This window comes from Arachis hypogaea, chromosome 1, assembly GCF_003086295.3.
Source record: "Arachis hypogaea cultivar Tifrunner chromosome 1, arahy.Tifrunner.gnm2.J5K5, whole genome shotgun sequence".
NCBI classification, from domain to species: Eukaryota; Viridiplantae; Streptophyta; class Magnoliopsida; order Fabales; family Fabaceae; genus Arachis; species Arachis hypogaea.
The window spans coordinates 106,253,297-106,280,779 of NC_092036.1; the positions used below are offsets into that span (position 1 = coordinate 106,253,297).

The following is a 27,483-nucleotide window of genomic DNA, read 5'->3' on the forward strand; positions in this document are numbered from 1 at the left end:
TGGGAAAAAGTAATATGAGATTCATTTAGTAAGTTGTATACTCTCTTTTTGATTTGCTACTATTACACAATATTAGGCATACAAACTGAGAGTACATTTTCTTGTTGACCATGTAAAAAAAATTACAAAAAAAAAACGATAAAAAAACATAATGAAGAGACAACACACACAGGTGTAGGGATTAATTAGATATATGATGATAGAGATAAGGTGCAAAATTCCCAGCACACACAAGCGGTGAAATCACTGAATTAGGCCTTCTCCCACTTGAGGGGCTTCACAACCTCCCATGTGAAGTCAGAGTCATCCCTTCCAAAGTGTCCATAAGCAGCAGTCTTCAAGAACCTGTTGTTGCCACCTCTCTTTAGATCAAGGTTGATTGAGATCATTCCTGGCCTGAAGTCAAAGTTCTCCTTCACAATCTGGAGGATCTCCTTGTCAGGGATCTTCCCAGTTCCATAGGTATCAACAAACACAGATAATGGCTCTGGCACACCGATGGCATAGGACACTTGCACAATGCACCTCCTGGCAAGTCCGCTGGCAACAATGCTCTTGGCAGCCTGCCTCACAATGTAGGCTCCACTCCTGTCTACCTTGGTTGGGTCCTTTCCCGAGAAGGCACCACCACCGTGTGCTCCCCATCCACCGTAGGTATCGATGATAATCTTGCGGCCAGTGAGACCTGCGTCACCATGAGGCCCGCCAATGACGAATCGGCCTGAGGGGTTCAAGTGGAAGATGGTCTTCTCGTCGAGGTACTTCTCTGGGATCACAGGCTTGATAACATGCTCCTTGAGATCTGCGGCAATTTCATCGTTGGTGACCGTCTCATCGTGCTGAGTTGAGATAAGCACGGTGTGGACACGGATGGGAACCATGGCACCCTTGTCATTGACATACTCAACTGTGACCTGGGTCTTGCCGTCGGGCCTCAACCAGGGGCATGTGCCGTTCTTGCGAACCTCGGTGAGTTTTGCGCCAAGCTTGGTTGCAAGAACATGGCTCAAGGGCATCAACTCAGGGGTCTCATCAGTGGCATAGCCAAACATGTGACCTTGGTCACCAGCACCAATCTCCTCAGGCCTTTTTGTGAGATGGCCATGGACACCCTGTGCAATATCAGGGCTCTGTTGCTCAATGTTGACAAGAACCTTGCAGTTGTCAGCATCAAGACCAACATCGTTGGAAACGAATCCAATGTTCCTGCAGGTGTCGCGGACAATCTTCTCGTAGTCTACATTGGCCTTGGTTGTGATCTCTCCAAAGACCATGACCATGTTGGTCTTGGTGCAGGTTTCACAGGCAACCTTGCTGTCTGGGTCCTGCTCGAGGCAGGCGTCAAGGACAGCATCGGAGATTTGATCACAGAGCTTGTCTGGGTGTCCCTCGTTCACAGACTCGGAGGTGAAAAGGAAAGTCTCTGCTGCCATTTTTTACTTACTGCACAACAATAGATCAAATAAAAGAATTAACACCTTGCATAAAAACAAACACATAGAAGGCAAAGACAAAAGATCCAAAAGAAGCTCCTTATTCCAACTATGCCTATAGCAACCAGTAATTACAACAATTCTTTTATAAAAAAATAACCTAATCAGTACAAATTCAAAGTCTAACGTTTATTTTCCAAATCCAGCAAATTTCAGAAAATACACAAATTCGTCCAAGAAATGAAACTTATATGTCTAAATCTTAAGTCAACCGAACAAAAACCTAGTCATTAACACATGAATTCAACTAGATCTGAAATCTAAACGCGAAATTAACAAGTGTTGGTGCACTTCATATTAAGATCTCATACGACCGAACTTGAATTCAGCATAAACACGCTAGCTAAGAGCCTATCGAGTGAAGAAAACCACTAGATCTACAACATGACACAAATTTTCATGACATTTTCTTCTTGTTCTTCTTCTTCTTGCCAACATAACAGTTACTTCTACTTGCAAATTGCAAGAGAGAGAAGAAAAAGAAGAGAGTAATACCTCTGAAGGTAGAAGAAGAGCAGAGAAACGGTTAAGAAGCTCGAACTCCGAGTAACGAGCAAGAGAGAGAAGTGAATGGTGCCTTGAGAGAGGTGGATGCTTTGCTTAGCTTGGGGCCTCTGCTCAAAGCTGTGCGAGTTCAAACGTGACCCCTGAGACGCCATTTATAGGGGTGGGGGTTGCTCGAGTGGGCTTCAATGACGAAAATGCCCCTCGGTAGGAGGATTATATTTTGGGTTAGATTCATTTCAACCATTTTCCAATGAGCGAACCGTCCCCTTCACTCGAGAAAATTGAATTGAATTCAGCTGTGCTGAACTGAGTTCAATATATTAAAAAGGAATTCTCTTGTAAAATTATTCAGGGTTTAATTTTCATAGTGCGCGTGTAAATAATTAAATATCTCATGTGTATTTAAATAAATTATTTAATTTTTTTGTTGCATCAGTAAAAATACTTTTTTTACACTCAATTGCATAATTAATGTTAATAAATATTTTATTGAATGATTATATTATTTGGGATAAAAATAAGTAGGCACTGGCCCCCAACAAATTTGAAATATATATATATATATATATATATATTAAATTCACAAATTAAAAAAATCATGAACTTTTATCAATATTAACTTAATTTATGTTTTTTATATTCTAATAAATTAAATTTTTATTGCAATGACTCACAAGTCAAAGGCTCAAGAAATAATGTCTAAAACAAAGTCGTACTTTAACTATATATATCTTTGTTATATATTATCCGCTTTTCTACTTTAAAAAGAAAAGCTAACAATAACGCGTAAATACCCCCACCCCTCACCCCTCGATTTAGAACTAATTAAAACATCAGATATCCACCGTCAAAATAATAATTAATCTTTGGCTAATTAGTATACATCTTAATAAATAGAATAATATTAACCTAAAATTTTTCATATATAAAATAAAAAATATTATATATATAAAATCAATCACAAAATTAATTACTACATATTTATATAAAAATATATGTTATAATTAATTTATTTTCAATATATATTTTATATATTAACGTATATTTTATATAAATAATTAATTTTGTGATAAATTTTTTTATACGTAGTATAGTTGTAGATAGAATATCCAATATTTGACTAAGGGACTACAAGTCTTTTCTATTTAAGTTAAGACTTTAAGGATCAAAATTATAAGTTCAATTTTATAAGCACCAATCTTTTTTAGAAAAAAAAAAAAGTTAAAAAAATAATAATGTAGTGCCATCACACCTACCACAAGATGGTTCATGGTTGGTAAGTACTGTTGTTGTGTTGTGTACTAAGTACTAACAACTACTAAGGGATGACTAATGCGGTTTTGCGAAGTTTGATTTTGACTTGTTGCGTGCAAATACCTGGCCTCCTTCTCCCAAATCTCAATGGTGTTCTTGTTTTTGACTCTCACACATTGGTCCATTCTCCATTATTGCCTCTCTATATGCTCATTAAAAAAAATAAAAATGATTAAAGTGTGACTAAAATGTTAAAGCCAAAAAAGAATTTGTTAAGATTTTAAAATTGAAAAATATATATAAAATCCAGGGGTGGAGCTAGAGAAAATATTAGAAGGGAGCCAAAAATATTTACACAATAAAATAAGAATAAAACAAAATTTTAAGGGAGTTAAATTGAAATTTATATATAATTTACACGTAAAAAATTAAAATTAGGGAGGTAATATGACCCCCTTTTTATGTATGTAGCTCCGTCCTGATAAAATCAACGGTATTAAGTGTATATTAAAATCAGTCATTAAAATTCGTTATTAGTAATAGATATATTTATATATAAATACTTGGTGACTGATTTTAATATATATAATATTTTTATTTTAAAATATATTTAAATCAGTTAAAACTTTAAGAATATTTCATAAAAGGCTAATTACTTTTGAAATTAAACTTTAAACTTTACTTTGATAATATTGGCTAACAAAATTATTAAAATAAATTAGAAAGAAGATTTATTTATTTAGTGCATGGTTGCTTGAGTGGATAATTATAGGATATTGCCTAACTATGAAGGCATTGTTCCTTTGTGAATTAAAATATTGGTGAGTGGTGACATGACCAAATCATATGCGTGCTTAGCTACTTCTGCAATTGACGATAAAATTTGGTTTTCATACAATAACGTATGTGTATTGTAATATTGTTTTAAGCTTTATTTTGTTAAAGATTTTTTCACTTGAACGGGTAAAAAAAAACGTAATCTCATAAAAATCCCTCCCGGTTTCCCCAAAAAGTGCTTTAAATCGACCCTAAATCATATGTACTTAAGGAGTTTAATTCACTTTCAATCGAAATGATGAACCAACATCATATTAAATTCATAATAACAAATTAAATCATGCGAGCTACTTCACCTGCGGACCTTATTATTCATGCATGCAACCATATATAACCAAAAAAAAAAGGTTATTGAACCAATTAAATTATACACTTGACAATAACATAAAATTACTTTAGTTGACTGGATTTCTAAATTGTGTTATACAACGAATATGATATTTTGAATTAAAGTCTGAAGAGAATATTTCAGTTGAGCAACAATTTTTTTTTAAATAAATAAAATAAATTTTTATTTTTTAAAATAAATAATATGTAGCATTTTTACCAAAATGTACCGTATCTCTTATTTCATTTACACCGTAAACGAGATAATGTACAAAACATTAGATATGTTTATTTCTTTTACAATATAAACGAGATACGTAAAAAATTATGAAATTTATGGTGTAAACGAGATACATTAAGACAAATTTTTAGCAGCTATAAAAGGATATATAACCCTTTGTATTCTTTACAAACATCTCACTTCTTCCTCTCTTCCATTTTTTTTCCGAAAAATAGTCAAAATGTCTAGTGGTGGTGAATATGTGGTTGTAAGTGTATATCCCAATTGCCATATGAAAAACAATGTCACCGAGGTTATATTTGAGTGTGATAATTCCATTCTGTTGCGCACCTAGTGAGTTAGTTCTTTGTCCGAGTTGAAAAGTCTGATATTGAGTAGCGCGGATGGTAGCGGGAGAAAAGAGATAGGAAGGGTGGGGTATAGGTTGCAAGCACCGATGGTTTTCCATTTTCGTCTGTTTTGGCTCCATGGCAACGAGTATGTGCGGCTCATATTTGACATCCATGGAAAAATCATGGCGGAACAAGTTATGGAGTTTTAGGTGGAGGTCGATAATGTTGGTGTTGGTGGATCTGGCCACTCGAATTTTGTGCAGAACGACCCACCACTAGCACCACTACCGATACACGTTGCGATTCTAATAGAAGACATGGACGTGGATGGTGAGGAATCCGACTAGGAGTATGTTGCGGATAGCAATGATAGTGGTTCTTCTGAAGATGATGACGATGAGGAGTTTGTACCTGAGATGTCGGTGCATTTTGGTATCTTCTTCCTGTCTGCAACCAATTTCGGCTTTCTCAATTGTACCCAATTACTATCAAATGTTGGATCTGGATGCGATGTACAAGAAAATTTTTATTTTCCAACACGAGTGAAGATGATTACAACTTAGAGGTGGTGTGGAGTTTAGGATTGACCACAGATTCAAGAGTAGAGATGCAGTGATGCCGGATGTGAAGAATTACAGTATCCTGTAGTGCAGGATCGTCGTAAGGCGTCACAGGAACTACAATGTACGTTGTGAAATAATCATCAGTGACAGGTATCAAAAAAGTATAAATAATTTATGCAAGTGTAACCAAATAAAAGGGTAACTCGCTTGCCTCATCCAAATGTAACTGATCCAACATCAAATGTAACATCACAACTTTTTGAATCAGGTTCATTATCCAATAACTAACTAATTAATTAAAGTAGTAGTGATTTAAGATTTAAATTTAAAATAAAAAATTAAAAAATAATACATTTAAAAAACTAACATATCTAATTTAAAATTTAAATATATGAAAGCACTAGTGATAGTAAATCTCTAACCAACAAAAAACAACCTTTTAAGATCTAGTCATAATTAATTCTATATTTATTGGATTTAAATGATATTTAATTACATCAAAAGATAAGAAAACTAGCTTTATTCCTTAAGTTCATTACAAAATGAAATTCAAATTAAATTAGGTAGATAAATCTGTTACAAATTCATAGTAGAAAATCACGCTCTTATAAGCCAGCCTGATATACTAACAGTATTTCAAGAATATCTCAAGCTGTAGTTATCCGATTGACTTCGTTTAAGATTCATTTTAAAGCTAACTCATTCTCTATAAATTTGTATCTGGTATTTATTTTCAAATTTCAAACGTAGAGAATGTAATAGGGCTTGCAAAGTAACGATTAAGATTGGAGATTTCCCTTAAACGCGAATTAAACCTATATACCTAAGAGCTATTTGAGTCATTTCTTTCTCATTCTATTCCCTTTTTTCTATATAAAAAATTCTAGTATTCACAAAGTCTACTCATATATTGTTCAAGAAGATATCCTTTTCGAATTACGTGAACTACAGAATATAGAAATTCTTTTTATCCAGTCAAAGATTCATACCTACATCAAAACATACACAAAGTCTAGTCATTGAACAAGTTTCTATTCGCTAACAAATCACGTCTATTTGTATCAGAATACATATAGAAACTTCGCTCGAGGTAGGGGATTTTATGCTAATTTTTATATGTCATATCTTAAATATTTTTGAATTGCATGTCATGATATAATGTCTCTTTTCTTCATACGCATTATGCATCATAATAACAATCTTATGTGCACTAAAGAACCGAGGAAATGATCCTTCGGTAAGGAAGGTGACCCCTAAAGACAAGATAATCGAGATGATCCTTCGGTAAGGAAAGGTGATCGAATCGAGATGATCCTTCGGTAAGGAAATATGATCGACAAACTTTTGGGAACCTTCGGTAAGGGAAGAGGACTCCCATTAATTTTATAATAATATATCTTTGTTGCCATAACTTCCTTCTTGTGTATGTCTAAATAACCTTGATTGTAAATTGAACTGAGGGAATGATCCTTCGGTAAGGGAAGGTGACCCCTAAAGACAAGATATCGATATGATCCTTCGATAAGGGAAGGTGATCGATTGAGATTATCCTTCGATAAGGGAAGGTGATCGCCTAAACGTTTGGGATAAGAACCTTTGATAAGGGAAGGGGACTCCCACTTTTTATACCGGTTTGAGCTCAATACCTTCCATAAAAGCTACGAAAAAAAATAATGAAAAGTACAATAAAAAATGTGATCATGATCGTCCTTCTTTTATCCTTTTTTATTATTATTATGTTTATTATCTCATTCAAAGATCCTTCTTTCAACCAAAGTTCCTTTTTGTTTGATGTATGATATTGTTTAAGATCCTTATTTTATGCAGATCTATTCTGTTTGACTTATCTATGCCAATATTACTATTTTTTTCTTATTTATTATTTATTTTGCCTTACTTTATGGCCTATGAGAACATCAAATCAAGGTTCATGAGTTTCCATTTTATATGTTTTCACACTATAGATAGACATTTTGTATTTGTCACGCATATCATAACATAAGTAAATGAGAAGCATTTAAAAGTCACCCCACTCTGACTAACAAATACTTTTGAAAATAATAATTGAACAACATTGCATCATCACTGTTTTTATTGTAAAACTTGGAATGGTTGGGGATGGATACGATGACACCATATAGATAAACTAATGAGAAACTTTTGTTTCTCATACCTCTCTTCATACCATCTTCAGAAACGACGCAGTACAAAGCAATACACTGCTCGATTGAGATGAAAAGATAAGTGCACTATTAGGAGCAAGATATCAAGGACGTAGATACCAAACATTAAGCGCTTACCCGAATTCCTATTAAGGAGGAAAATAGGCATGGTTTTACTCATAGTTACACAAATTAAGAGAATTAAGATTTTTTGTGTGTCTTGTTTTATCTTTATTAAGTGATTGCAATTGTGACTATGATGTTTCTTTTTTTTATAATTAATTGGTATGAATAAAGCTTGTCATTGTTTGTGTCTTCATAATTTAGTATGTCTATTTTTTATGTTAGTACTTCTAGATCCACTTATATTTTTCAACTAGTAACTATTCTAATAAAACTAGTTATTCAATATTTTTACATATATAAATTATTTTATATAAAGATTTCATATTGTTTTAAAAATTTCACAAGGTTTTGAATATCAACGACCAATATAATTCAAATAAGGCTTAACCAAATTTAAAAGCATTAAGGGGTCATACCTATCAACCCGTGGACATTTGCAAGAATAACCACGATTCAATTAATTGCACATTATATTGAATTACATAAACAAAAAATAATAAAACCGTAGTGAGCAGTTACCTCGCAGCCATGGGGTACATGTAAACCTATCGCTCAGGTGGACACCACTGGAAAAATCTCTAGTATATCCAAGATACTAGTAAAGGAGTGCGTCCTACAATGTCTGTGGTGGAGCGGTGTGCTGCAGAACTTAGAAAATGGTACGTCCATGGTAGCACCGCAGATCTCCATGACAGAGAACGACACCATTAAAAATTATCTAGTAGTAGGAGCCACCGGAGATAGACCTGATTATTTGACTTATCGGTCATCAGGTAACCCCAATCATCAACAATATGTAGTACCTCACGTACTGTTGGAGAGTGGTTGGATTATTAGTATCGGGCATTTGTCGGAGTCGCTCCCGAAGCGATGTCAGCTTGAGGGAGGAAGACTCCTTCCTCTGTGCACCTTGCTGCTAGACTGCAGGAAGCCTGGCACCGAGTAACCACTCCACCAACTCCCAAGTCTCGGTCTCGTACCATATGCAAAAATTACGGAAGCATCCACCAACTGGCTCTCCATGCGCGCGTAGCTCGAGGTGGTACATGACGTCCTATAGGGTGATGGTGCACTCACCTCACGGCAGGTGAAAAGTGTGGGTTTTAGGACGCTAACACTCCACAAATATCGTAATCAGAGAGTTGTCAAACATAAAATTCCTGAGTGACACCATGTCGTCGAAGCTAGCCTCCCTCAGGTAAAGGACAATGGCGTCTGGTGATGGGAGTGTGTGACTCACTCTCTTGAAAAGAAGTAGGTGAGGCCTCTGGTAAACAACGACAAAATCCAAATAAAAAATGTGTAATCCTATAAAGCTAAACAAATTTCATAGTAAAAAATTCTCCCAAAAAAAAGTGTTCATAACAAATTAATTTAAATTATAAGTCAACTAGTTTTGTAAATAACTACAAACATTTATCTTATAAATTAATTTAAATAAAAAATATTTACTGAAATAATTAATAACTAAATTAGTAAATATCTGTATAATTTAATTTAACTAAAAATATTTAGTTAAATAATTAATAACAACATTAACAAACCATCTTCTTCATAATTTACATTAAGTAAAATTATTTACTTAAATAATTAACAACAAGTAAACCATCAACTTAATAATTTAATTTAAATAATAATAAATTTAAATAAAACTCTTTACTTAACTATTTAATAACTAAAAGCATAAACATCTTGTTACTTAATTAAGTTAATTAAGAAACATTTAGTTAAATAATTAATAACTAAATTAATAAATATAAACGTAATAACTTAGTTTAAAGAAAAACAAACCTAAATAAACATTTAAATAACAAATTTATTTTAAAATATGCTTAAAATCATACCTTATCATAAACCATTACTAATAATATATTCATTCACCTAGCATATACTGTATACTACTTTTATAAAAGTACTCTAAGTATGGTTATACACGTATGTTAGTTTTAACATAAACATAAAACAAAAAACAACACCAACCTCAAAGTTGGCTCCCCCAGTAATATGCCATGTCGCGTTCATTCAGTTGATGTTCAAATTATATGTATCGCCGCGTGCTATAATCTCATAGTAAATAGAACAATTTATTTAAAAAGGGGAGAAGTGGAAGAAAAGTTGAAGAAATTGATCAAATATAATAAGGACTCATCAGGCGTTGTGGACAAAATACATACATATATGTCTTATCCACTCTTATCTCGTTTATAGCATAAATGAAATAAGAGTGTACGTATTACATTTACACTGTAAATGAGATAATACCGTTACACACTACGTGTACAAACGTGATACAGTTACGTTGTTTCGTGTCTTATCTTCTTTACCGTTAGGAGTGGAAAAAGGTCATGTGGCCTATCAGGGGCTTGCCAGGGGCCTACAGCCTGGCCTGTTATAAAAGAGGCACATGCTCAAATTCTTTTAAAAGTCTTAATATGTTAATAGGTCAGATCTAGGCTTACTAATTAGTCTTATTAGCTTGTCAGGTCTGCCTGAGTCTGTTAAAACATAATTAAATATATAAATATTTTTTTATTATTAACAAAATTATAAAATATTTTAAATTTATTATATTTTATTATAAATATTTTTGTATATTTTAAATACTTTAAAAGATTAAAATTTTTTGTAAATATTAAATATGACATATTATATATAAATATTTTTATTAAAAAATATTTTTTAAATAATATTTTTATTTTAAAAAAAATTATCATATCTTTTAACAGACTTCAAGCCAATCCAGATTGAATAATAGAGCAGGTCTAGTACTTTATAAAAAGTTTATAATAGGTTGCAAGTCAGACTCAAGCTAAGTAATTACATGACAGACCAGATCTGTTAAGAGCAAAATCTGACCTGACATATTTTCACCCGTATTTATCGTGTAAATGAGATATATGCACTTTTATTTCATTTATACTGTAAACTAGATAATAGATACAGTGTATTTTAGTAAAAATATTACAAATTGTTTATTTAAAAAACAATATTTATTTTATTTATTAAAAAATCCGTTGAGCAATACCAATTATTCATCTATTCTTTTTAACCTCATTTTACTAATTATATTACTGCACACATTTCAATTTTTGGTTCAATTGCTATTCCACATCATATACCACACAATTCTAAACAACGTTTTCGTCATAAATTGAATATAAAATGAAGTTCCTGCGAGGTGTAATAGAGAATTTTGGTGGACAACAATCAAATTCCTTGTACTACTTCAATGCCACTAAGGCATGCATTGAAAATTCAGTGATAGTAACTCGTAAATTCGATGTAAGCATGAAGAAAGATATCACGTTTAATAAGTAAATTCCTCCACCAACTCTGACCATTAGCAAAAAGGAGTAGGTGAGGTGTGGGTGCAATAGGCCTTCCTAACCCAACACCCTTCGAAAGGGACCAACCTTTTTTATTATTATATATATTAGACGATATTTTTAAGGACTTATGTAGCTTTATAAGCCTTTATCATTTGATATAATCACAATAATAGCATTTTGTGTGCATGAGAAAATAACACTACACGAGTCCAACTCATATGAAGCATTGAATTTTTTTTTTTTTTTGGGGGGAAGAAATTAGTAGGTCAATGCGATGGGAATATGGGATACAGCAAACTGAACTACATATATGAACAAGTGTGACTATGTGAGTTCTAAATCGTCTTAATAAAGATGTTTTAATTTTATTTTTATATTAAAGTAAATATTTTTTATTTTAATAACTAAGTAATTAATTTATATTTAGTATATTGTTATATACTGTGTATATTTATTAAAAAATAATATTAATAAATATCGTATAATAATCATAAAAAAATAATTATATTGTAATTAATAAATATATTTATATTTTATATTTATACATATTTAATAATATTTATATTAATAATTATGAATAATAAAAATTATAATTAATTTAAATATAAGTTAGTATAAAATTAAAATAATATTTAAAAAATTATTGTATATTTTTACTATATAATTATAATTAATATTTAAAATAATAAAAAATAATGTAATTTAATGACAAAAAGAATATATAGTCACAAAAAAGACCAAAGTTTAAATCACATCTTTATCAATTTTAAAATTTTCTTTTGAACAATTTGGCTGGATCGGTCTTCACCGATTTTGAATAATTTTACCAGCTTTAATCAATTCTTATTCTTAAACAGTTCAAAAAACTGGACCAGATCAATTAGGAATCAGGTTCATTAGTTTTTCATATTAAAAAAAAATGGTCAATTCATGTCGTTTCTTTTTTTTTTAATTTGTTTTTGTTTTATTTTTTTATTAACACCACACAGAAAATATGTGTTTGGATTATAGTTTGCAAATAGGGTTTGCATAAATTTAATTTTGCAAAATTGATTTTGATGAAAAGTAAATTTAGATTAACGTAATTTATATTTGGCAATTTTTATATTAAAATTGATTATAGTAAAATAAATGTTATTTGGATTATACAATTTAAAATCACTTTTAGATAAAAAATTACTAAAAAAGACATCAATTTAAATAATTTTTTTATATATATGCAAAATCAAAACACTAACAAAAATAATATAAAAAATATTTATCATATAAATAAAATAAATACAATAAAAAAAAATATAAAAGAGAGTACTGTAAATTTTATAATGTCAAACAAAAAAATATTTTATAATTTTTTTTAGTATTGCCAGTACTCTTTAATTTAATGTTATTTTGGACTATAAATTTTTATTATTTATGACTCTAATGTTACTTATAATTAATTTTTTATTTATTTTGTCCTTTTTTTATAGGATTATAATTTATATTATATGAAATTTTGATAATAAACATAGTATATAATAATTACAATTACAAATTTTACAAAAGTCAAAATAAAAATAAAAAAATTAATACAAAACAAAAAATAGAGTACATGAGAGAATAAAAAAAAATCATACCGTTTAAAAATAATAAAAATTCTATAAAACCAGCGACGTATATTATATGAACAAAAGAATACAATAAAAAATAAATAAAATTCATATGAATAAAATCAAATAAAAAAATAAAAAAATTTCATACACAACATAAATATAATGCAGTAAAGGATAGAAAAAAATTAATATGAATAAAAAATAATAAAAATATCATAAAAATTAATAAAATACCTAAAAAATCAGAGTATTATACAAAATAAAAAAATCAACCACATTTGTCATGTGAATAAAAAAATACAATAAAATAAATAAAAAATTATATGAACAAAGCCAAACAAAAATAAAAAAATATTTCATACAAAATATATATATAAAAAATAATATAGTAAACAATAAAAAAAACTCATATAAAGACATAACATGAAAAATCAGAACACTATATAAATAATATAAAAATATTTATTATATAAATAAAAAATACAATAAAAAACACAAAAAAATAAAATATGAAAATGAGTACGAAAAATAATAAAAAAGTTAAAATATTTAATTTACTGGTAATTGAAACAAATACGAACGATTTTGATGAAAAAAATTGGAATAAAGAACTGTGAAGAGGTAAGAAGAACTATAAAGAACTTCTGTAAAAGTAATAGTTACTGGTATCCTTTTCATAGAAGAAGATGAAGGGTAGAATTGGTAAAACGTAGAAACTACAAATTTTAGCTTCTCCTGAACGTGTGTTTAGAGGCAGAATCAATTCTACGTTCAAAAAAATAAAAATTGCCAAACATAAAAATAAAAATTTCAAGAGTCTCAAATGGACTTCTCTCTTTCCTAACGTATTTATCAAACACACCCTAAATTGTTGGCTCTTTTCCTTATTAATTTCTTAGCCTTTTGACAACGTAAATTGTAGCATTTTTTCCTGTTTTATATTTTTTGTTGATTTTTTTAATAAAAAATATTTGATAACAGACAATAATTAATCAAAATTAGTCAAAATTTTTTATTTAATATTTATTAATTATTATAACTATTAATAAATGCTAAATAAAAAATTCTAGCTATTTTTTTTCCATAGTGTTATCATTTTCTGATACACTTATAAAATCCACAATTATTTATGTGTATATATACGCATCATGATAAATAATTGGTTTTGCGTGTACTTTTTATGAATAAACATAAATCATCTACAAAACGCACGATTTACATGAAAAATGAAAAATGAAAGAACAAAATTGTATTAAAATTGATTTTAAGACAATCAGATAGTATTGTTTTTCAAATCATTTATAGAAGTAAATTACCTATTTATATTTATCTTAATTATTGTATATGAATTATAACAGGATATATATATATATATATATATATATATATATATATATATATATATATATATATTTTGAAAGAAAGTATTTAGCTTTACACAATTAAAAAATAACTATAAAATTGAAACTAAGACGAAGTGAATATAATAAACATAGAAGGGATAAAAGTAAAAAAATAATTAAAAAAATAGAAGAAGTTAAAAAAGATAATGCATATAGTCAATAAAAAATATATTGTAAAAAAATGAATATAATTAATGAATATGAAGAATAAAAGATAAAAATTAAGATATATACTTATTAAAAAATTTTAAAATAACATTGTAAAAAAGAATTTATTAATCAAGTTCTACAAAAATATTACAGAAAATTTAAAATATTAGTAAATAAAATAGTAATATCTTTGAGAACTATTAATCAAAATACATAAAAGAAAAAAAATTATAAATTTTTTTTGGCACAAAATCAAAAAATAAAGAAACTACAAAATTATAACTAAAACATAAGAGAGAGAAAAAAAGTATAAAGTAAATTATGATTTCATTTATAGAAAATAATAATAGAATAATTTAAATTAAATTTATTTATTTCATTTTTTATTCATTATTTATTAGATAATTTAATATTTATTTTGGTCAAATCAAATAATTTAATTAATTAGTTATAATTAATATAGTTTACCCTGGTAATATATATAACTGAAATATATTGAAATATCAAAAATAAAAATAAAATTAAATGTTAACAATAAAATTAAAATAAAATAGAAGATGCATATATAAGACATGGAGTGAGTAATAAACTAAATCAAATACATATATTTGAATTAAATCAAATAATATATATTAGTTATAATTAATAAATTCAAATAAATCAAATAAATTTAATCAGGAGATTTCTCCAAGAATTAATTAAATTAATTAGTTGATACAAATAATTAGTATAACTAAATTATTTTAATAAATTAAAAAAATAAATTAAAAAACACCTCTGAAGACATTGTATGTCAGTTTCATCACTAATATTAAATAATTTAATATTTATTTTAATCAAATTAAATAATTTATTAATTATAATTAATGTATTTAATTAATTAAAATAAATTAAATAAAGATGTTTCTAAGAATTAATCAAATCAACGAGTTGATATAAATAATTAGTATAATTAATTTGATTTATTGAATTAAAAAATAAATAAAATATAATTAATTGAATTAATTAATTGATATATATAATTAATTTATTATAATTGATTGAATTTAATGAATTAAAAAAATAAACAACAAAAACATGCTCAAAACTTTACATTAGCTTCATTATTATGTGCAAAAACTTAATTTTAAATTAATTAGTGTATATACTTTTGTAATGCATAAAAATGTGTATTTTTTTTTATAGAAATATACTTCTAATATAAATTATTCATAAATATATTTACCTTATATAAAATAACTTCATATATTTTTTGTTATTTATACTAATGCCAAATAATCATTAAAATAAAGAAATTCACAAAGTACTTATATTTAATAAAGAAAAAGTGTCGTATGTAATAAAAAAATAACTCAATGTTTATAAGAAAAAATGAACTAAAATATTTTAAAGTTGATTTTATATGTATTCAATAAATATTGTCAAAATAATAATAATAATCATAATAATATTCATTTGAGTAATAGAAAATAATAATATATTATTAGAAATATTAATGAATAATTTTTAACTATCTAGATAAACTTAATCAACAGAAATAAAAAATATACTATATTTAAAATATTATATAAGAAAGAATAAAAAATTATTTAAAAATATGTATAATATTCATAGAGAAATAAAAAATCAATATAATTATTAAAAATATATAATATTGAATATTATAATTTTTGACAATTTTTTATCATAATTAATCATTAAATATTAACAAATTTAATTATTTAATACATAATATTTTTTAAAAATAACATTAACATGTAGATGGGCACCATAAAGTAATAATTTTTAAAGTGATATAAAATAAAATAATATAATTATTGATGCATGAAAATATAAAAAAGAATCATGATAATTATTAAAAAAGAGTTAAAATAAAATATTAAAATTATTAATAAATTTCACATAATTAATCATTAAATATTAATTTATATATAATTGATTACATTAATACTTTGTTAAAATTTAATTGAAAAGAAATATGTATCTAAATTGACATTAAATATGTTATGTCAATATATTTGATATCAGAATGTAACTTATTATTGAATTAAAATTATTAATTATTGATAATTCACTCGTTGAAATATAAAAAAAATCATAATAAATACTAAAAAGGTATAAAATAAAATTTAAAATTTAAAATTATTAATAAATATAAAAATAAATAATTATATAAATATCAATTTTTGTATGATCTATTATATAATATTTTTTTAAAAAATAATTTAAAAAATTATATGTAAATTGTCACCAAAATATGCCACACCTCGGTTTGCTTTACAATGATAAAATATTACAAATTTACAATGATGATGATATAATAGACGCCAGACGGCCAATAAAATGTGGGGCCGGGTATGATATATTGGGCCAAACAAGGCCCATTGAATCTGAAACAATGAAGCCCAATATACAGAACCCGCCAAAAACGTATATGGGAATCTTCCCTGGTAGTTGACATGATTCTGTCGATGGACAATGACTTGCACGATAATGCCAGAAAATTTGACGGTGGACGCAACAGCGTAGAATAACCGATTTCTTATAACGATATCCAATTTCCCTTCTTCATTTCTCTCTTTTCTTCTCTAATCTTTCCAATCTGCATTTCAATTTCATTTCCGCATTCTGAAACTTTGATTCTGATGGGCAAATCCAAATCCAAGAAGCTTAAGCTTTTCAAGGAAGAGTTTACGTTCGGTTTGTTTCTCTCTTTTTTTCTTTTTTTCTTTTTTTTTTCTCCATTTCCTAATTCTTCAAAATATAATTAATTTTATATAAGATAATATAATAATTATTATTATAGTGCATTGCTGATTTCTTTCTTGGCTTTTGATTGGTGCAGATGAACGGAAAAAGGAATCTACAAGCATCATAGTCAAATATCCAGATCGAGTTCCTGTATGATATTTCTTCAAAATTTGACATTTCACATTTTCACATTTGGCTTCGATTTTCACATTATTTTCAATCACACAAAATCAATTACCACTATTGGTTGAAAAATTGTTATTTATGGTTACTTTTTTATGAATCAGTGACTTTTTTCTAAGTAATGGCTATTGGTTTTTCTTTTATTTCGTTCCTGTTTCTTTTTTTCTTCTTTTTCCTTCTCACTTTTGATGCATTATATGTTGCAGGTCATCATTGAGAAATATGCGAGGGCAGATATCCCTACATTGGACAAGAAAAAGTAGGCTCTACCTGTATGGTTGATTTTTTTTAGTATAATTTATTATTTTTTGAGGTTCCTTTAATTCCATGTTATAACTGTCTTAATCCTATTACTATTCATCTTGACTGATAACATATGTCTTTTTGTAAACTGAAGTCACTATTTTCATGATTAATGCTTTTAATGTAACTCAGCGAAGGTTCCCATTCAGCTATGTGAAATTTATTTATAAACAGATATTTTCTTGTTCTTCATTTATCTTTTACAATTGTCTTCTAATCCATTTCATTGACTAGAATTAGTATCCCATTGAGTGATAGTGCATCATTGAATCCTTAATCATGAGTAGGTGATTCATATGTCCAAGGTCTGATGTATACATTTTTCTTTTCTTTTCTCTTTTAGATATTTGGTTCCAAGGGACATGTCTGTTGGGCAGTTCATTCATATTTTGAGTGGCAGGCTACGGATGAAGCCCGGGAAAGCTCTGTTTATATTTGTGAAGAACACATTACCTCAGACTAGTAAGTGCTCCATGTCACTCTTGGGTAAATTCAACTTCTGTCTTCTCTTATATCAAATCTAATAATGTAATGGCTGTGTCTTTGGTTTCTTTTATTCACAGCGAGTCTTTTGAGCAACATCTATGACACTTACAAGGATGATGACGGCTTTCTGTACATGTGTTACAGCAGTGAAAAAACATTTGGCTAACTTTGCTGTGCTTGCTAATGCTTGTATGTATCTGCACATTGTGAATTCTCCTCATTGTTTGGAATCCACTCCAGTAAATAATTCACTTGTCTGATTTGGTAGTAGAAACTCTTGTGTAAAATGTAAATAATGACTAATTGTACTTCAAATGGAAAGTACAATTGATAGATCATAAAGAAAACCATTTCTTCACCATTGTAGACACCTGTTCTCATTTTTAATGTACATTATTACATTATATTTATACAAGCGACAATGCTTTATGAACATACCGAAAAGGTATGTCCAAGCATGTGAATTTCATTCATCCATAAGTTTTCTTTTTCAGATTTCTGTTTTTATTTTGATTTTAGTTTTGTTAACAATATTCCATGTATAGCTTTCATATATAACCAATTATGCCTATGGAAAGCGAAATAGAAATTGTGTGGGTGCTTCATTGTGACTGCTTTATAGACAAACTCAGGACAATGCTTCAACCACCCCGAGAATTTGGACCTCAGCTTCCACCAAGCAACTATCCTTTACCAGAAAACCCTGGTATTGACTGGTGAAGTAACTGAGTGGAATCAATCTTGATGCACCGCGTTCATGGTTTGAGGAACTAAACCAGTAATTAGCTGCAAGTAGAGAAAAGGAGAACTTAGGTTATTGGATTGAATTAAATGTTTAGTAGTGTCAACTATTAATTAAACTATCAATTTGTGTCCCTGGCATCAGGGAATTTCATGCAGTTTTAAAGGTGAACTAAACTCTACCTTTTCCAAAGTGATGCTTGGCTTGCTTTTGGTCAAGTATGCGTAATGTTATCTGTGCATATATTTTTGAAACAGGAGAAAGTGTTGATGGGTTAGATAAGGCTAAGTACAAAGAAAGATGACTGCCAAATCCAGGGCCGTTTCCTTTGGGATATAGTTTTATCTTCCTGCAAGAAACAGCATTATGACCAATGTAAGTAAAATGCAAAGCAAAATTTCAGATACACTTTGGAAGCATATATTAGAAACAAAGCAGGGTGATTGTTGTACCACTCGTAGCTGCCAGCATTGAATGTTTTAGAGTCATAGCATTCTAAGTCCAATTTTGAGTAGTTGTTAATCTCCCAGACATGCTTGTAGGTAAAGGAATCCTTCACCATTACTATGGATTCCCCTTTACTTCTGCTTCTTTCCTTGCATACATAGACTTCTGCTCCAAATGCACATGTATCATCCACCAAATAACCTTTAGAGGCATCGTTGAACTCTTTTAGAGTAATGAACTTATCAAATCCCCATTCAGCCTTCATTTTGTAAAATCTCCTTTCCTTTCCCGTTGCATCTATCAAATGCTTTGTTGATCATCAAAACTGAACTATATCTAAGCAGGGAAAAAAGAAAAAAAAAAATCCTTTCTCAAGGACGAGCTTAAAAAACATATATCAACATTGAAAGAGTCTACAAGATGATGTGCTAAAGTACTACGCCATTAATGTGCTAAACAGAAACATTTATTGCATGAAAAATGTGCCTCTTTTTTTTTGCTTTTTTTTTTTAGTAGTTAAAAGATGTAAATTGTACATTTATCAGTTGTTAAATTTCGGTGTGCTTTCTTAGTAATACAAATTCTTATTTGCCCATCACTAAATTGAGTTGAATGTCAATAAATATCTACATTCTTGGTAAATTTTGGAAGTTGGACAAATCATGCTCATGCAAGAACTGGAAAAAAGGGTAATAATCAAACAAGTACCTTGGACAACTAAGTAGTTGTCGGTGTTCTGGTCAAGCAAAAACAATCGAAAATTCGCATAGATCTCCCAAGCAGGATGAGGTAAACTTGCTTCATCCAAAGCCAAGTATAGTGAAACATGGTCTTTTATATTTTTGCCCTTGTTTCCACTTGGGTGTAGGACCAACTTCCTGTTAGGTGTAAGTAAGCACATGAATTGTCATTCACTTTGTTTGAAGTACACACCCAAATTGTTATCCAATTACACGGTAGTTTATATATTTTTCAACAATGGTGTTTTACCATTTATATCCTCCAGCTTCAAATTTCTCTGACACGTATTTTTCTATTGAATTCTTTGCGAGGAGCGAAAATAACTCTACTCTCACTACGTAATGAGCTGGTGGAGCATCAGATATAGACTGTGAAATGCCTGCAACATCATAAGTGTGTGTATGTGTGAATATATATATATATATATATATATGAAAACTATTGTATCATGTTGTGAAGACATGTTTTCTATCAATTTGTTTGGAATGCAAGGAATTAGAATTTACTTAAAAGTTGAATTCTTTTTCTTATTTTGAAACAACTAAAAATGAATGATTTGAATTCCTTTGAGAATTCTAATTCTCATTTTTTCTTCATTTGTAAATCACACAAAAAAGGATATGATTTCCAAATCAATACTCACACTCTTCAAAATTAAATTCTATTCTATTAATATATTATAATCATTTCAAATCATGGAATTGAGTTTCAAATAGAAATAAATTCTTTTTTTAAAGAAAATAGAAATTTTTTTTTCATGTTAAATGGTTTCCAAACAAATTTATAATCATTCATGCTATATGTACAGAAAAAGTCAGACATGAAATCAATCGCAAGTAGCATTGCGCAATGATGATGATTATGGCCAAGCCAAGAAAAGGAGAGGAACAAACCATCCTGGAGAATATCCATATCAAGAAAATTTACGGCGTGCAGTAACACGAATGTGGACTATTTCCAAAGGCTTATTATTTATATCAATGTTGCGTTCATTTTTATTCTTTACTTCAAGAAAATGAAGATTGCTATGAGTTCAAGTCTTCATGGAAGTTGGCACATATTCTCCTTATGTATGACTTTAAGCATAAAAATGTTCTATAAACTTTCTACCAAAGATATATATATATATATATATATATATATATATATATATATATATATATATATATATATATATATATATATTGGATTGGTTTCAAGTTTATGAATATTCTCTGCTTCAATTCGTTTAGGAAGAAAGCTTCCAACTGTGTTCCTTGCACAATTGAAATGTGTTCCATTTCCATGTTTTCTGTTATCTTGAAAAATCTCACGCCATGATTATGTGAGCAAAGAACATCTCGGCTATAGCCTCTGGCTCCAAAATTCAAAGTAGTAAAATAACCGAGGTTCAAAATTATCATGAGATTGTTTTATTTGTAGCTTTACCATCGATTTGATTGTTCTTGAAAAATAAAAATTAACAAGACTTGGAACATGATATCAATTTAGAGTATACCAAGAATTTACCTTCATTTAAAATTGAAAAACTCTGCAAAAACTAGATGTTAAGTTATGAACTATAACTAAGAATGAAAGTAACTACTAATTCATATTAAACTATTTTTATTTGTACCATTATCATTGGTCCCAAGGAAATTGTTTTGCAAACCATATATCCAATTTACTTATCTACTCTCTTTCACTCAAGGAAATTTTGCTGATTTTCAGATACAATACAAATGATGTAACAATGTTTTGGCCCTGAATTTCTTCTGTCACTTCTTTCTTGAATCAAGAAATTACATATGAAACATTCCAAGTAGCTATAAGTAGTCAAATTGCAAAATCTGTAACCAGTTGATATCAAATGCAGCAACAATCTTAAAAGAGTAACTGATCTAATTGTCAAGAACTTACATATATAAAAGTACAATGTACACAGAAATTTCTTCCAATCTAGAAAGGGTATAGCGCCACAGGGCATTGAGAGTTAATGTACCAATGTTTTGCAAGCAACGCTAATGCTACAAGTTCCTCCAATCAAGACATGCCATAACCCATACTATTGAGTTTCTGAACCAATATTTTCTCAGCTTCAGCCTGCATATCCATTCAACTTGCAAAACTAAGATATAAAATATGAACATGATTTCTTTTTTGAACCGTCATATTAATCACAATGATACAAGGAACATAACAAAACTGTGCTAAACCTCAATCATAGGGCTATTTTTGGGAATATTGCAAGCCAAAATGACATTGAGACCAGTCTTCAGAACTGCAACAAACAAACAACACAAATACCATCAATTCAACAACTAAAACAAAACAAATAAACAATTTTTATTTTGCTCCCATTATTATGAAAGACAATAATAATAGTTACCGAATAAATTACCATTTGTACCATGAAAGATACTGACACGGACAAATGTACCCATATAAGAATAAAACGACAATTGTAACCACGGAAGATGGCTTCTGTGTGCCAAGAGTACCCTAACGGATCAATTGCGTAACCCAAGTCCGGGTACTCTTGGCACACGGAGGCCATCTTCCGTGGTTACAATTGTCGTTTTATTCTTACATTGGTATATTTGTCAGCGTTTATATCTTTCATGGGTACAAATGGTAATTTATTCAATAGTTACCTAAGCGGCAAGCAAGACCAGAGCCAGTGTTATCAGAAGTCCCTCCCATTAACGAAGTTATTGATACATTATTGTTCTGAGTTAATCACAATCACATATCACAAATCCACATAAAACACAATCTTTAGAAAACAAAAGAATTAGTAAATGTGATTTTGAAAAGAGTGAGAAGTTACAGGGCGAGTGTGAGCAGCTGCATACAAGTTCCCCAATTTGGCAGAGGTGTAACCAACCCACACATATATCTGCCATAATCCCACAAACACATCATTGACCATTAATCATTACCATTTTATCAACACAAAAAAGAAGTGAATTTGCACGAGAACCATAATTGGGGCAAAAAAAGACCTGTTTTGGAAACTGTATAATCTGAAAATGGAGGCTGGCATCGTTCACGATTTCGGTGAAGCACGTGATAGGCAACTGACACGATTCATGTTGTGCAGAAACATTTTCCCCGTCCTTCAATTTTACCTCTTCAATCCCCTTCCTTGCTCCTTCACAAGAATCCATCATCGCGTAGAAGTTGCGAGAACCGAATGGTTGGTGAACCAGTCGAGTGATGGGTTCAATGTTCAAAGGTCTAACGGTGGGTGAACCGATTTAATTAAATATAAAAAATTATTAAAAATACAATATAAATTTTCCATAAAATTCAAAATTTCTCAATTCAACATAAAAATTGTGATTGTTGGCCAACACTGACATGTGACTGGTGATCATTAGTTACATTCATCTTCAAAACCAATTTATAACAATGATCAAAGCAATTTATCATGTCTATACCAATTTTTAGCGGGAGCTCGGTAAATGCTATACTCAAAAGATCATATCAAATTGGTGATAGAAACAATCCAGAACTATCAATATCCATCATAATTGTTGTACATAGTTTTATTGAAGAATGAAGAATAAAAAGTTATTATTTACAAGCATAACCTGCTACAGTAGAATCAAGAGTGTAGTTATTTTCCAGAATGACAAACTTAAACAGATTTTTCTTTTTCTCATCAGCTGCTAAGTTGCAATTAACATGCAAACAGTAAGCAATCCTATGTATACAAATCAAAACCCAAATAATGCTTAACAATGATCTTAAGTTCTTAAGTATATTGTTATTTGTTGAAACAATGCTTTTCCAGTTTTCCCAAACATTTATAACAATGATCAAAACAATGATAATACTCTTACAGATACTAATTAACCTTTTTTTCAAAAAATAATTTATTTATGGGATTGAAATCATTGAACCAAATTAAAACAACAGAGACTCAGGGAGGTTGGGGTTGGGGACGAACAAAAGCCAGAGGGCTTAGGTACGAGGACAAGGACGAACAGGGGTCAGGGACAAACAGAGACCAGAGGCGTGGACGAGGAACTTACCGTCGACGACGCCGAAGAAGCAAGCAAGGAGCCAAGGAGAGGGAGGCGGGCGAGAAGAGTGACGTTTGTGACGGTGAAAGAGAGTGAGCTCGGAGAGGGAGACGCCAGCAGCGCGACACCCTCTGGCCGACGGAGAAATTGGGGGCTGCAGTTTATAGTGGCTGGCTAGTCATCTCCCAACTCCCATGTGTGTGTATGGGTGAGGCCGTGAGGGTGAATGGTTTAGGGTTACAGTTACACCGTTACAGTCTTACACTGCAAATGTTTTTTTAGAGTAATCCAAGGATATTAAAAAGCGGATACTTTAATTTTTAATATCTTGATAAATAAATTAGTTTTTAATTTATTTTTTAACAAAATAATTATTCAGACATGTTAGGTTTCATAAAAAATTAACATATAGATCAATTCTTAAATGTATTTTTCTATTAAATATAATAATCTTTTATCCAAAAAAATATGAAATAAATATTATTATTACTATTAATTATACAATAATATTGTATTATAATTTTTTTATATTTTTAAAATAAAAAAAAATAATAAATTTATTTATTAAATTCTTATATATATATATATATTTATATATATATATAATACTCAATAATAATAATAATAATAATAAAATTGGCCAAGATGATCTCACAAGGACGAAATCGCATGAGATAGATCAGACTGGGACTCCTGCTGCTTGGTGATGGAAAATTCGTTCAAGAGACGATGCTATTGACTTGACGAGGCTGCCGCCGGCGCTGCCCCCGCACTGCACTGCCCTTGTGTGCTCTTGCGCTCCTGTTCCCGTATTCCAGAAGTTTCTGATTGTCTTTCTCAGTGCCTCCCTCTGCAGGATCGCCTCCAATTTTTTGGTTTTCCACAGTATTTCCCAACCCAACCGATAGGTCAAGGACTAATCCTAAGCAGGAGGGATTTATAAATAAAATTCCTCTGCACCCTGCGAGACTCGAATAATCCTATTATTTGAAATTACCAAAATATCCTTGTTATATGTATATTAATTTCACTCGATGTAACCCGTTGCCATCTCTACATTTACCTGAGTCTCTCCTTCAATATTTTCTCTCTCTCCATACACAAGTTTCTTCCTCTACATTCTTTTTAGTCTTCAGCTGCTCATAGAAAATTTGAAGATTCGATTTTGGCTTCGGATCTGGTGGCGTTAACGTGTTAATTCGTTGTTTATTTTGTGAATAATGAACGTGGATGGTGAATTGCCGAATATAAAGAGATGGATAGTGCTGTACCCTGTTTACATAAATTCGAAGAAGACGATGGCAGAAGGAAGACGAATTGGACTCAGCAAAGCGTGCGAGAATCCCACGTGTGCTGAAATTGGCGATTGCTGCAGCTATCTGAAACTCCCTTTTGCAATTGAGGTATTTTAAAAAATTTAAAGGGTTTTATGAATATTTATTGCTATCAGATTTTTATTTGTGTATGGTAACTTTGTTGATGAACACAGATTGACAAGGCTTACCCGCGTGATTTCATGCAAAGAGGGAGAGTGAGGGTGTTACTGAAGAAGGAGGATGGCACTCTTTTTAATCCCACTATCTCATCTAGTAAGTTTTTTAATGTAGTTTTGTAATCAAATTTTTGTGGATACCCATTTTACTTTTATGTTTATGTAAAGGTGAATCATTGTATTACTCTCATATTGTTTTTCTCTAACATCAATAGCTGTTGGGTGTTGGCTGAATCATGTGTGTCTTAGATGGTTCTTGATGTGTATGATAATGTCACTTGTAAAATTGAATTGTTTCCTGTTGAATGTCCAATCCATGTGTTCCTTGACTTTTGTTATCTGTAAATAGTCATGTATTGGGTTGCAAACATCAATATGAAATTCCCTTAAATCAATTAGATTAAGTCTAGTGCAGGTGTTGCTTATAGGGTGGCATATTTTTAGATCATGTTTATTGGTGATTGTGGAGCTGAAAGTTTGACAAGACTTAATTCATAAAATGTCATTTCCCTTTGTAGCATTAGCAGTATCCTAGTACTTTCGAATCTTGATGTATTTACTTGTTGCTAGCTTTGGAGTTGATGTGAATCAAGTCTCGATGTTGGATGGTCTTAGTTATTGATAGCAATTTATTCCAAATAACATTAATCACGACATGAGATCGTGGTAGATGTTTCTTATGCTGCTCCATGGTTTCACCGAGTGATAGGTTACTGCTATTAGTTTTCCCTCCTTCCCCTTTTCAGTGGATGAGGGAGGGCTGCTTCACCGAGGCTGAAGTGCAGACTCCAGAGTAGGAAAAGATCCCTAAGTTTGTATTGATATTTTTAAAATTTTGAGGCAATGGTATGATGGTGACTTCTTTATTATTTTTTTTTTTTTAACGATATAGAGAAAGGATGCTTATACTCCGTTTGGGAAACACTAAAAAGTTATTTTTTTCAACTTTTGACTTATAGAAAGTTACATTAATGTGTTTGGTACAATTTTTTAGATAAACTTTTAACTTTTCAAAAAGTTATTTAAGAACTTTTGAAGAAGTTAAAAAATGTGACTTCTCCTATTTTCAAAAGCTATTTTATCACTCCTATTTAATGCACAACATTAAAATAAGGACTTCTATAATAACTTTCCAAACTCAAAATAACTTATTTAAAAGTTAATATTAATAAAAGTCCTTATATTTTAAGCTCCTTTCTCAAAAGAACTTATTTAAAAAGTTTAGCCAAACTGGCCCTTAGTGTCTTCTCGTAAGATGCCATATTAGAATGTTGAGAAACACATTCTTATAGTTACTTCTCATTTGTTGCATAGATATAACAAATTATTGAAATTGGTTGTTATTTTTCTTGCAGGAAAGCAGCTAATGATTCGTGTTGCAGAGATGGTACCCAAACATCATGGAAGGACAAAGAAGCAGGAGGTGGCTGCATCAACATCAAATGCAGGAGCTTCTAACAAATCTGGGAAAGGTGGAAAAAAGAGGAGATAATTTTACGAAATATTGTCTTAATTACTGGATGTATTGTTGTAGGAGTAATTTGTCCTAATTGAGTTCAAGCTTTTACCACCCGAATGAGTACCAATGTGTTTATGAACATTCACCAAACAATTTCAACAGTCATGCACTTGATTATAGGACAACATTTTCTTCATATAATCTAGCATTGGTAAAACTCTTTCTCCCCTTCTGTCCATGGAAGAGTCACATTATGTTTCTGCTTTACAACCAAGAAGCAACTAACAGAACATGCATTTTATTTTTTCCATATCCCTTATAAAAGACTAGATGATTTCCTGTCTTAAAAGTTTTATAAGCATGGCCAAAAATATCTAATTGAATTGTCATTTGCATTTTGATGAACTCCAAACTCTATGTAGAAAGTAGTACTGGTTAGGTTGGAATTGGAACTGTAACTGTGCACCCACCATAGATCAATGTTGAATACAAAACTATATTTTATTTGTAGTTTGTATTATGTTTCCTCAGTTTGTGAACTTTACTAGTTGTT

The 27,483-nt window shown here is 29.9% G+C and overlaps 5 protein-coding genes across 6 annotated transcripts; 2 read left to right on the forward strand and 3 right to left on the reverse strand.

Moving 5' to 3' along the window:
• Window positions 1-2,377, reverse strand: LOC112707447 (S-adenosylmethionine synthase). Its single transcript, XM_025759191.3, has 2 exons — window positions 1,989-2,377; window positions 1-1,443 (listed from the first exon to the last, which is right to left on the reverse strand). The coding sequence occupies exon 2, from the start codon at window positions 1,431-1,433 to the stop codon at window positions 252-254; it is 1,182 nt and encodes a 393-aa protein (XP_025614976.1). The 5' UTR covers window positions 1,434-1,443; window positions 1,989-2,377; the 3' UTR covers window positions 1-251.
• Window positions 2,378-16,781: 14,404 nt separating this feature from the next.
• Window positions 16,782-18,512, forward strand: LOC112707466 (autophagy-related protein 8i). Its single transcript, XM_025759213.3, has 5 exons — window positions 16,782-17,016; window positions 17,162-17,217; window positions 17,457-17,509; window positions 17,897-18,015; window positions 18,117-18,512. Exons 1-5 carry the CDS (start codon window positions 16,962-16,964, stop codon window positions 18,203-18,205), a joined length of 372 nt encoding a protein of 123 aa, XP_025614998.1. The 5' UTR covers window positions 16,782-16,961; the 3' UTR covers window positions 18,206-18,512.
• On the reverse strand, window positions 18,390-21,004 carry LOC140173182 (protein RESTRICTED TEV MOVEMENT 3-like). Its single transcript, XM_072202083.1, has 6 exons — window positions 20,863-21,004; window positions 20,219-20,348; window positions 19,937-20,106; window positions 19,234-19,525; window positions 18,964-19,130; window positions 18,390-18,825 (listed from the first exon to the last, which is right to left on the reverse strand). The coding sequence occupies exons 1-6, from the start codon at window positions 20,879-20,881 to the stop codon at window positions 18,668-18,670; spliced, it is 936 nt and encodes a 311-aa protein (XP_072058184.1). The 5' UTR covers window positions 20,882-21,004; the 3' UTR covers window positions 18,390-18,667.
• Window positions 21,005-21,704: 700 nt separating this feature from the next.
• LOC112707483 (uncharacterized) lies at window positions 21,705-24,844 on the reverse strand. Of its 2 annotated transcripts, XM_025759232.3 has the most exons (7): window positions 24,635-24,843; window positions 23,989-24,243; window positions 22,954-23,188; window positions 22,779-22,847; window positions 22,603-22,678; window positions 22,165-22,229; window positions 21,705-22,051 (listed from the first exon to the last, which is right to left on the reverse strand). In XM_025759232.3, exons 3-7 carry the CDS (start codon window positions 23,119-23,121, stop codon window positions 21,992-21,994), a joined length of 438 nt encoding a protein of 145 aa, XP_025615017.3. In that variant the 5' UTR covers window positions 23,122-23,188; window positions 23,989-24,243; window positions 24,635-24,843; the 3' UTR covers window positions 21,705-21,991. The 2 variants fall into 2 exon arrangements, with proteins under 2 accessions (XP_025615017.3, XP_072058190.1); XM_072202089.1 differs by lacking the exon at window positions 23,989-24,243 and having other exon boundaries at window positions 24,635-24,844.
• Window positions 24,845-24,922: 78 nt separating this feature from the next.
• Window positions 24,923-27,166, forward strand: LOC112707494 (signal recognition particle 19 kDa protein). Its single transcript, XM_025759245.2, has 3 exons — window positions 24,923-25,382; window positions 25,469-25,568; window positions 26,827-27,166. The coding sequence occupies exons 1-3, from the start codon at window positions 25,200-25,202 to the stop codon at window positions 26,961-26,963; spliced, it is 420 nt and encodes a 139-aa protein (XP_025615030.1). The 5' UTR covers window positions 24,923-25,199; the 3' UTR covers window positions 26,964-27,166.
• Window positions 27,167-27,483: the final 317 nt, after the last annotated feature.